This window comes from Sminthopsis crassicaudata, chromosome 4, assembly GCF_048593235.1.
Source record: "Sminthopsis crassicaudata isolate SCR6 chromosome 4, ASM4859323v1, whole genome shotgun sequence".
Taxonomy (NCBI): Eukaryota; Metazoa; Chordata; class Mammalia; order Dasyuromorphia; family Dasyuridae; genus Sminthopsis; species Sminthopsis crassicaudata.
This window is the reverse complement of record NC_133620.1, coordinates 57536179-57548348: the sequence shown is the minus strand read 5'-3', so window position 1 is coordinate 57548348 and position 12170 is coordinate 57536179. Positions and strand designations below refer to the sequence as shown.

The following is a 12170-nucleotide window of genomic DNA, read 5'->3' as shown; positions in this document are numbered from 1 at the left end:
AAATTGAACATGCTATCTCCCTCAAGGAAAACTACAGATTATCTTTTTTCTATAATTTTGCTTAAAATATAATAAAGTCCCAAATGTTAGAAATATGCACCTTTCCTGAAAAGTAGGGTCTATTCTAAACTCTATGACCCTCTATGTTCCTTATGATTCTCTTAATCCTACATTCTCTGAATGCAAGGGCCGTACTATGCATTTTTCCTATGCCCCACAGCACTTAACACAGCACAACTCAAGGAATATTTCTTAATTGACTCACATTGATTTTCCCTTGACAGGTTGCTCCACACCCCTGGGTATGGAAAGTGGAAAGATACAAAATAATCAGATTACGGCTTCATCAACAAGAAAATCTTGGTTGGGAGGTTACTGGTCACCCTTCTATGCCCGTCTCAATGCACAAGGCCGTGTGAATGCCTGGCAAGCCAAGGTAAAAAGAAACTTTCATAGTAAATGGTTATCTCCAAGTTCTCATGGATAAAATCAAAGAAACTTTAGGAAACATGAGAGACTCTGCTAAAAGGAACCATGGCTCCTGTTTATGCTTACTCAAATTCTAGATCTTATTTTACACATGGTAGTTATAGAACATGGACTAGAAAAAAAATCAGTTCTGATCTGCATATGTTTGAGGGGTTTAATTTTTATGTGTCACTGGTGATTTCTAAACTTTTTAGAGTTGCAATATCCTTAGTGAATTAACTTGTTAACTACAAAATTAAATATAAATATATAACATATTATTGTTAATAGCTTATAATATATAGTAATATATAATAATTATATCATATATGGATTAATTTAATGAATCTAATAATTTTACTTTTCTTAAAAGGATCATATGTTGCTAATTTTAAAAATCAAAATGTAGGTAGGATGGCCCAGTGGAAAGAAAACTGAATTTAGAGTCATAGGATTTGAATTTGATTCCCAGTTCTACGAATTATTTGAACTTACTTGCAAATCACTGAAAATCTCTGAGACTCAGTTTCCTTATTTGTAAAATGAAAAGGTTTGGACTAGATGATTTCTGAGGTCTCTTCAAGCTCAAGATTTATGAATCTCTGAATTGATTTTGTATTGTTTCAGTGTCATGATACACTGTGTGCTCATTGCTGTTCTCAAATGAGGCTTAGAAATAAGTAACCTAAGGGGTTCCTTCCATTGATTAAACAGAATCCAAAGAATTAATATGAGCAATGATAAAAGTCTATGGCACCATTAAAACCCTCTTTGATCCCTCCTCATGGTAGGAAGTGACCTTGGGTCCCTGAAGGCTGTGTCAACAAGATTAGAGTTTGGGCAGATCCAGCCAAATTGAACTGGTGCCAAGTTCAGCACCTGTCAAAGCCTAGCCTAATTAAAATTGGAAAAGATCCATTCTCAGTGTTGATCACTAGACAATAATTTTTTTTTAAATCACAACTCATGAAGTCATCTATGAAGAAGAATTGTAATCTTCATCAGTAGAGGAAGTGACCACATTAATGGAATCATGTATATTTGATGAAAGAAGAGGTTGATCATATATATTGGGTCAATTGGTTTGGTTATGAATGTTCATCTTTGACACTTTTTAGGGGGCTCTATTTTCTCTTCCACAGAGTTAGGCAGTCAAAAGTAACCGTATGGAATGGATAACCTTACAGAAAACTGGCAAACCTATCCAATGAATGTTTTTTTTTTTCTTTTAAGATTCCTGACACATTAGTCCCTGAATCATATATCGAATTCTAAGAATTTTCCCCCAAGGGAAACTACTAAGAAGGCATAGGGACTTTCCCTGTCCATGAAGCAGAAAAGTCCATAGATCACTCTATGGACTGGGTGGGAATACTGAACTGAGTTTTCATAAAGAAGAATCAAGCATGTCTAGGCATTTCACCTCTAGATTAAAATATATAGGATAGGGGCAGTTAGGTGGTGCAGTGGTTAGAGCACCAACCTTGAAGTCAGGAGGACCAGAGTTCAAATCTGGTCTCAGACACTTAACACTTCCTAGCTGTGTGACCCTGGGCAAGTCACTTAACCCTAATTGCCTCAGGGGAAAAAATATATATATATATGTATAGGATCACAAGATCCTATATATATATATATATATAGGATCATAAGATCCTAGAATGTTAGAGTAGAAAGGCCCCTACAAGATCATCCTATATATACCCTTCTCATTTAACAGATGGGGAACCTAAGATCTAAAGAAGGGAAGTCATTTATCTAGAATAATAGAAAATTCCCTCTCCTTACTCTTTCACTTCATACACTGATTGTCTTATCAAATGCACCAAAATTTATACCTGATGTCCAGATCTATGTGATAAAATCAACAATAATGAAAAAAGTCATTTTGATTTTTAATTTCTAAAATCACCTAAGTTGATAGAAATTTTGCATCTAGATTAAAATTCTGCTCGTTTCTCTTTTTATACATGTACTCCTTTATGTAGGTGGGTTACAAAGCAAAAAAAAAGACAATAGAAAGGTAAAGACACATGAACACAGCTATCTCCTCTTAATTACATTTCTCTGGTATCCCTTTTTTTCCCCCAACCAAAATCCTATAGCTGCTATATTCTAAATCAGTGTTATCAAGCCATGATTTTAGAGGACTCCAAAGTGTTTCTGATCATTTTAAAGACCATTGTGTATTTTCAAAATTCCCCAAACAAATTTTTTTTTATTGTCTTTCTATTTTAATTCTATAAAGTGTATTTTTCTAATAGTGAGCGCCAGGTAAGGAAAGAGAGTGGAATGGGTTTGTTAAAGAAACAACACTGTGACGTTGCAACTCGAAAGGGCCATGGATCATTGCTCTAAATATATTTAGATAGTTCACAAGACAGGTGGAATCTCCCAAAGATTCTGTTCCAATGACCCTGTCATTCACTGAGCTTCATCTGCCCCCTTTAATTCTCCCTCATTCATCTTCTAAATATGGCTGCTCCAGGGTGAGATCATCTTTATTTACCTGAAGAATCTCTGATAGAGCCATAGATACTGCAAGACTCAGTTCTTTCTCAGGTGCAAGGTGAGGTTGTTGTTAGATTCTTTACCGAAGCAGGAAACTAAATAGTATGCTATGTGTGACAGGAAATAAGCAACTTTCCCATCTTAAAGAGTAGAATTGCAAAGGAAGCTCTGTTACCCTGGGGGCCATATCCGTAGTCAATCCGCTCTATCCTGCTCTTTCAACCTAGTAGGACTCTTAGAGGGAAAAAATTTACACATATAAATACACAACCCTTCTCCTGAAGTGGATGTGGATGGAAATTTTGCAGAGCTGCAGTCATTTTGACAAAAGTCCTATCTTGTTAACATGAGCACAAAACAATAAGTTTTTTTTTGTTTGTTTGTTTTTAATTGGGGGGGGGGGGGATGTTTCAAGTACCACCCCAAAGGATCCAAAAGTAATTCATAGCATTGTGTGTGTGTGTATCCAGGGCTTAGCAAAGTGCCTGTCACATATTAAATAATTAATAAAAGCTCTATGTAACAGAGTTTTTATCTATCTGTTACACTCCAGTAAGTACTTCATAAATGCTTCTTGATTATCCAGTTCTTATGGTTTCATTTTAGGATAATTCAACAAACATTCAAGTAGGGTTCAATATGAGCAGTATTCCAAATTAATATTCAAAATTAATTAATATTCCAGATTAATTCCAGGTTAATTGATGCCAATCAGCATCAGTAGAGAGAGAGAGATTTCACAGCAAGAATTTCCCACAGTTGTATATAATCACAAATGGGAAGAAAGGAAGGCAACAAGCATTTAATTTAGTACTTGCTCTATACCAGGCAATGGGTTAAGTGCTTTACAAAATTAAATTCTCACTTGATCCTAACAACTCTATCGTAAAAGCTATTATTATTCCCATTTTACATTTGCACAAATTGAGGCAGATAGAAGATAAATGACACAGGGTGACAGTGTAAGTATATGAGGCTAGAATTGGACTTAGGTGTTTCTTACTCCAGGCCCAGAGCTCTTAACATCATATTCTCTTTTTAAAAATGTACAAAATACTGTTGGACATAAATATAAATAAAATTCAATAAAACCCATGGAAGTATGGAAGACAAACACACATACACACACACACACACTTTTATATATATATATATATATGTTTAAAATAAATAATATAAAAATAGAATATGCTAAGTGTATGAAAAGTATGAAAAACCAAAGGTTCTTTAAGGTCAGAGGCAGAAAAAATTGGTTTCTATTTTTCTGTCTTGTTTTTGTCTGGGATTCTGATTGAATTCTATTTAATTTCTGATTGGGAGAAATCAAGGGAAACATGTGATGGGGATAAAGAAGGAAAAAGATATTTATCAGTCAGAGAATGAATAACATGAACCAAGAGAGAGAGAGATGAGAGTACATGGGACAGAGGATCTTGGGATTTGAGTATTAGAATGGTGCAGAGAGATCAATTAGTCAAATGTCTTCATATCACAAGTGAGAAAAAAGAAAAAAAATCAAGCACCTCTCATTTATCTCTCAACTCCTGGCAACCTGTCTGCCAGTTTCGTCACTCAGCTGAAACTACTCTTCCCAAATCACTGCTCATCTCTCAACTGCCAAATGCAATGGCTTCCCTCCCCTTCATTCTCTATGTTTTATCTCTCTCTATATATTTTACATTGTTGACCATTCCCTAATAAGTATCCTTTAAAAGTGAATGTGTGGTGAGGAAGTAAAATAATTAGGAGAGGTTATTATTTGAACTACTTTGAAGAAACCTGGAAGAAAAAAGAGAGAGATGTGGACTAGGAGCAGATGTACACTGAAGCCAAGTGGTGTTGGCTCTAGAGATCTGATTATTAAATGTTCTGTCCAAGCATTTGTTTACCCTTCAGAAGTTCGCAGAGGCTACAAATAAGGGCTTGATTTATAGTTTGGTTAATTGCTCATTCTTAAGAAAGGGATAGAAAAAATGTTGATAATGCAGTTTAAAATTAAAAGCATTCCATTTTTTTTTCTTTTCAGAGACTCAGTTGTTAAAACAACATTTGCAACAGTTGTGTACAAGGGTTTTTTGGAAGGGTTTTTTGTTTGTTTTTCCTGATCTGTGTTCATTGACAAAGGACAAAAAAAACCTAGCAGGAAAAAAAAGATCAAAAGTGTAAAAGCAAGAATGAATGTTTGATGGAGTAAGGTTCTAGAGGAGAATGATAAAGGACCAAGTTAAGGGTGCATGTGAGTAACTGAAAAGATAGATTAGCCTTAGTAAGGAGTAGGATTTTGAAAAAAAAAAAAAAAAAAAAAAAAAAAAAAGACAGACCAGAGGAGAGCACAGAGAAGTTTTAGTATGGGGAAGAAAGAGGAAGCAACTTGTGTAATGAAAAGAACACTGAATTTCAAGGGAGAGAACCTAAGCTTGAATTCTGGTTGTTCATTAGTGTTTTCCTGTAGGCAATCCACTCTAACTTTCTGGGTCTCATTTTCTTCATTTGCAAAATGAGTAAGAAAGACTAAATTATCTCCAAGGGATCTTCCAGCTGCAAAATCTTATGATGCTGCAAAATTGAAGGAAATCAGACCACCTGGCTTTGATCTCAATAACAGAAGAAAGGAGGTCAATTTGCTCTGTGCGTGTGAAGTTTGGGAGTACGAAAAGGTTGCCAAAGTTTCCACTGGAGATATGATATGGTGTCAGTAAGAGCTGATTGAAAGAATTTCCAGGCAGCAGCAGCAAATATTCAGCTGAGGTTATGCAATAAATTTACATTGGACGACATTAGTATTATTTCTCGGTTTTTCCACTAACACCCAGCAGCCTGGGAGAAGAAATGGAGGGAGAAATTGGTTGGTGGGGATCACCCAAGGTTAAGGAATTTCAGAAGTTCAAGGGTGCAAGGAATTCCAGGGTGGTGGCTGGTATTTGTCTGAAATAGAGCAGTTTCTTATTTCTTTTCAACAGGGTTTCAAAATAATTTCTGGGCTTTTCTGGCAAACTTACCTAAAAGGAGGAATGTTACCTCCCAGAGCATTACAAAGTGACCACCCAATTCAGTCATTATGTGCACAAAATGCCTCTCTCATACCCTACAAATGGATAGCCAGTCTTTGTTTGAAAATCTCCAGTGAGGAGGCATCCTCCCAAGGCAGAGTATCCCACTTTTGGATAACCGATATTAAGGAAGTTTTTCTTTGCAGCATCTACTCATTGTACTTCATTCTCCTCTGAGAAGAGGAATCTTGAATTTCTCTTTCCTGTGAATTTCTCTTTTCTAGCTATTTCAAGACAGAAATCATATGCCCCAAAGCTTCCATGAATCTATAATTCCTTTGAAATAACACACAAAGAATCCCCCATCCTTTCATCACTTCCTCCATTATTCATGACTGTAAATACTCTATAACAAAAAGTATTTATCTTGTCAAACTGTCTCACCAAAGCATCTTTCCAACTTTCTTAGTCGAATAACAACAAGCAGTGGCTGCAGATAGACCTGCTCAAAACCAAGAAAATAACAGCAATTACAACCCAAGGGGCCAAGTCTTTCTCAAATGAAATGTATGTGATGACTTACGCTATCTTCTACAGTGATCATGGCACAGACTGGAAACCTTATAAGGACAAATCATCCATGAGAGAAAAGGTACAATGTGGTGTCTTAGTAAAGAGATGATAATGTAGTCCCTAAGACAGGTACTTGGGAAAGTGGTATCTAAATCCTACCAACACCACTCCCTGGCCTTATAGGAATGGGCTAAAACCTGGATTTTAGAGTAGGATGTAAACCTGAAGGTCATTTGCTCCATCCCCTGAATTTTAAATTCTAAGAAACCAAATGGAAGTTAGTAGTTTACCCAAAATCACAAAGTTAGTGGCACTTTCTATATTTAGGTTGGTCCAACTGAGAACTGGGGAGTAGTGCATTTTAATTGTTCAGCATTAATATGTAAAGATCACTTTTATTTGGAGGGAAGACAGTGTTTGAAGATAATATTATTATTACATAAAAATCATTCTTTTTCATGTAAAAATCAGAGACTTTGCAATAAACCATTCTGCTATTTGCTTTTATATATTCTATATATATGTATGCACACACATACACACACACATATATATAATATATAACATAAATATATGTTATATATATTTATATAAATATGTATATTTATATATAACTATATATAATAACATATATATGTATATATATATTTACATATAAATATATATATAATAACATATATATATATATGTATGTGTGTGTATATATATATATATAAAATCCACAGATTAATGTACCAGGAAATAAAGCAACTGCTTTTGGTAGCTGAATAAAAGTATTAGGATTTAAGCTTATTATTATCATTACTAATTATTCTGAGAAATTATTTAATTAGATACTGATACTGATAATAAACTTTTATGCGGTATTGATTCTGAAGCACAGAATCTGGTACAGAATGTGGGAAACCAGGGTTCCTCTAAGAGGATCTGCAGATCACAGCTCTTATCTCTTCTTGTGTCACAAATAGCTTATTCGATGTTTCCTTGCTTTAGAGTTTCTACTCAAAGGTTGAATTAGCTGTTGCCAGCAATGAGGACAGTCATTCTGTAAAGGGAAAACATCCATGTCATCAGCAACAAATATTTACAAAGCAAGGCATTGCTATGAGCCAGGCTATAGGTTAAGTAGTAGGAAACAAAGAAATCTCTGTCCTCAAGGAGCTTTAGGGCATTCTTTCATTTATTCAATATTACAAAGTGCTAGGTACGCCTGATAAGAGTCTACAGGCAAATAGCTATTTATAGTTACCTCATTATCTCATTTGGTCTCAACCTAGAAACCCACATGCCCAGGGCAAAGTCTATGATAAGGTCATAAAAGCATCTTATTGTACAGGGAGGAGGGAAGGAGAACAGGAAATACTGCAAACACCCATCTGAAGTAAAGGAGTTTCTCTGTGTATCTTTCTATTTGTCTTTCTAGTACTAACTTTTTTCTTATTCTTTCTTTTCAGATTTTTGTGGGAAATGTTAATCCCAAAGGCCAGGTCAAGAATTTTTTCAACCCTCCCATCTTTTCCAGGTTCATACGTCTCATTCCCAAATCATGGAATCAAAGCATTACTCTTCGATTAGAACTCTTTGGCTGTGATATGTACTAGAGACAGGATAGATATTATGCATTCAAAAGCAGAGGACTACCCTTTGAGTCTTTAAATAATTTAGCACTGGTTTTCTTTTTTGTAGCTATTTCTAAATGTCAGATTTCAAAAGATTTTTTCCACTATTGCTTTTTTCTCTCTCACCTACTAGAAACTAGGATTTTCTCAAAAGATTTTCTAGTTTATTTTTTCCCTACTAAGAAATAAGAAGATAGTTCTGATTTGGTAGCATTGATTACATTAACATGGAAAAATATTGAAGGTTATTAGTACCCAGCTGAATTAAAGCATTGTTGATCACAAATAGAATCTTGATTGTTACTCCAGAACATCCCATTTGGGCATTTTTTTAGCCCAGATATCCTCATTAGCATAGGTTATTAATAGTGTTAGTGTATTCTACTCACATTTCCAGTAAAGTGATTTTCAATGATGAACCTGAAGCACTTGGAAGGTTGGCCAGAGACAGAATGAACAATTTCAAGCTTAGCAATTTTAAAAACTCTGTGAGGTCACCAATAAAAAATCTTGTGTTTTGCAATAATAAATTGTGTTGTGATTGTTCTTTTCTTATGTTTCATAATGTAACTTATTATGATGATTTTTAAATATCAATCTGATGTTTCACATCATTAGTTGCTGAAGTGAGTAATAAAAGGGGTAATAATTCTTTATTGCTTGTATGCCTGACTATGCTTCTTTTGTCAAAATAAAAGGAAGGGCTGCAAATGACCCAAATATAGAAAAAAAGTACACAATTCTATAATTATGAACCATTTTCCTTTCAATGGAAATAGCAATTTGCTGTTATTTACTCATTTTCAGTCCCTTCCGACTCTTCATGAAGTCTGTTCCCCCAAGGAGTTTAACAGGGGAAGACAGCTAGTGGTATGCTGTAAATGTTTAATAACCAGCTATCTTTTTTTTTACAATTATACACATGATACATCTTTAAGGTTAATCTGCATTAGTGACATTCATTACTTTCTTCAGTCTAGACAATCAACAAAACTAGAAATTATGCTCTGGTTTGTACCAAATGTCAAATTTCAAAATACAAATGCTCGCACAGAAAATTTAATAATCAATTCAATCTGGCTAAATATACCCCTGGAACACATATGAGGAAGAGATGGCCGATAAAGAATATTTTCTTTTGGAAAGTCACAGGGATGGCAAATGGATTCCTAAGGGAATAGAATGACACATCCTTTCTAGGAACAATGACAGAATCGATTTAATGATTGACAAGTTGGAGGGAGGTGCGGTACAGAAGGGACAAGATGGTAGCTAGGCAGCCAGCAGGAAGGTGACAAAGGTTGAAGTGAAATGTGGCTGTAACGAGGCTTTGATGGAGTGGGTAGCAGTTCTCAGGACAGCTGGCCCCATGGTATCCGGCAGTGTATATACATATATATATATATGCAAATATATGTATGTATGTACATATGCATGTGTATCTATAGGCATGTATGTGTGTATGTGTGTTTTGCAAATTTTAAAGCACCATATCTATCCATTATTATCATTCTAGTGAGCATTTAGCTCTAGTATCTTATCCCATATGCCCTCCCCTCCAATTTCTTCCGGTAGGGGGCACCAAAATTAACTCAACTGATGGTATTTGTGAACATCTCCTCACCTGATGGCTGGTCTAAAAGCACTAAATGCACCTTGATTATTCAGCAACAGCATGGGAAGCCAAAAATTACTATGACCTCCCTCCACAGAAGTCATCTTTTCAATCTATTTTGCTCAGGCAATACAAAAATTGCATTTCCTGAGCCTGTGGAAATTAATAAATTGGCAAGGGAGCTCCCTACAGCTACTGTATGGTGAAAGGAAGCCAGTCAGGATATAATAATTTGTCAACACGTGAAATGTATAAGTTAGAATAGTATGGATTAACTGACTGTAACTAGATCCCAGTTAGAGTGAACAATGAACCCCCTGAAGCGGTCATTTTATTTGAATATACACTGCATATTTTCAATCAATTGACTGTATTTTATATAATTATCACTTCAAAACCTGCAAATTTGTATACATGTTGGAGGCATTCATTATTTGCACTAATTACACAACTAAAATGAATTGGATGGCAGAGGAAAAATTTGGAACATGAAGAGATAAGCACACTGTATAGTAATATGCTGGTAAATGTATAATCATCAGCTCTCCAGGGGTAAAAAAAAAAAAATTATACATGATACATATTTTAATCTGAATCTGCATTCCTAACATTTTCTATATCGCTGTCTCAAATCTAGAAAAACAGCAACAATAAAAATAAATCAAGCCCCAATTTGTAGTTTTTGCAAGTTTCTGAGGTGTAAATGCTTAGGCTGTGAGTTTAACAATCAGATCTCAAGAGCTGGTTAGAGCTGACTCTAATACAATACTGTGCAAGATGCTAAATCAGTAGTTCCTTGATGGCTATGTTGTAGACAGAATTCTTCTTGTGAGCCCTGGAGGATAAGAGAGTCCTAAAGTCTCCTTTAATGCTGAGAGTCAAAGGAAGTTTCTTAAGAAAGACTGAATTACATGGAGTATGTTCTTGAGCTCTATGTCCAAAACCAGGATTAATAATCTTGAATTGGTGGTAGGAGGGAGGTAGTTTCAAATCACTGAAACTTGGAATTCTCAAAGAAGTTATCTAGTCCAAACTTTCTGCATAATTATTCCATAAATCATATAGGATATGGAAGTAAACCTGTTGGGTATTTGAGTGCCATACCAATTAAATTACCAAAAGTTATTTTATAACTTTTATAGCTATTTTATAGAGCTAGAAAAAATAATAACAAAATTCATGTGGAAGAACAAAAGTCAAGAATATCAAAGGAATTAATGAAAAAAAAATGTAAAGGATTATGCCCAAGACATACCAGATTTCAACCTATATTACAAAGCAGGAATTGTCAAAATAATCTGGTACTGAATAAGAATTCTTTTTTTTTTAATTTATTTTAAAAATTTTATAATTATAAAATTTTTGACAGTATATATGCATGAGTAATTTTTTTATAACATTATCCCTTGTATTCATTTTTTGAAATTTTCCCCTCCCTCCCTCTACTCCCTCCCCCCGATGACAGGCAATTCCATACATTTTACATGTGTTACAGTATAACCTAGGTACACTATATGTGTGTAAATACCATTTTCTTGTTGCACGTTAAGTATTAGATTCCGAAGGTATAAGTAACCTGGGTAGATAGACAGTAATGCTAACAGTTTACATTCACTTCCCAGTGTTCTTTCTCTGGGTGTAGTTATTTCTGTCCATCATTGATCAATTGGAAGTGAGTTGGATCTTCTTTATGTTGAAGATTTCCACTTCCATCAGAATACATCCTCATACAGTATTGTTGTTGAAGTGTACAGTGATCTTCTGGTTCTATTCATTTCACTCAGCATCAGTTCATGTAAGTCTCTCCAAACCTTTCTGAACTGAATAAGAATTCAATAGTTTAGTAGAATAGTTTAAGTATACAATACAGAGTAGAAAGTGACTATTATAATCTCATGTTTGATAAATACAAAGACTCAAACTTTGGGATTAAGAATTTACTATGTGACAAAAACTTTTAGGGAAACTGGAAAGCAGTTTGGTAAAAAGTAGATATAGATCAGCACCTCACACCATATTCCAAGATAAGGTCAAAATGAGTAAATGATTTAGATATAGTGATATCATAAGTAAATTAAGGGAGCATGAAATAGTTTACCTGTCAGATCTATGGATAAGGGAAAAATTTGTTACCAAACAAGAGATAGAGAGCATTACAGGTTATAAATTTTTATGACATTAAATTAAAAAGGGTTTGCACAGATAAAAACTAATACAGCCAAGGCTAGACAGAAAGCAGAAAACTGGGAAAACATTTTTAGAGCAAGTTTCTCTGATAAAAACTTCAAAGTTCTCAAATAGAAAACTGAGTTAAATTTAAAAGAAAGAATATAAGTCATTCCCCAATTGATAATGTCTAATGATATGAACAGTTACTTTTCAGTTATGAAAAAC

At 34.6% G+C, this 12170-nt stretch overlaps 1 protein-coding gene across 2 annotated transcripts in view; it reads left to right on the top strand.

Annotated features, from left to right (window-relative positions):
* The window catches only part of F5 (coagulation factor V), a 76581-nt gene extending 67890 nt beyond the window's left edge, over nt 1-8691 (top strand). For both annotated transcript variants that reach the window (XM_074308303.1, XM_074308302.1), the window contains 3 exons: nt 285-436; nt 6439-6621; nt 7997-8691. In XM_074308303.1, the coding sequence (XP_074164404.1) occupies nt 285-436; nt 6439-6621; nt 7997-8143 (482 nt within the window). In that variant the 3' untranslated portion in view covers nt 8144-8691. The remainder of the gene's footprint in view (nt 1-284; nt 437-6438; nt 6622-7996) is intronic.
* Nucleotides 8692-12170: the final 3479 nt, after the last annotated feature.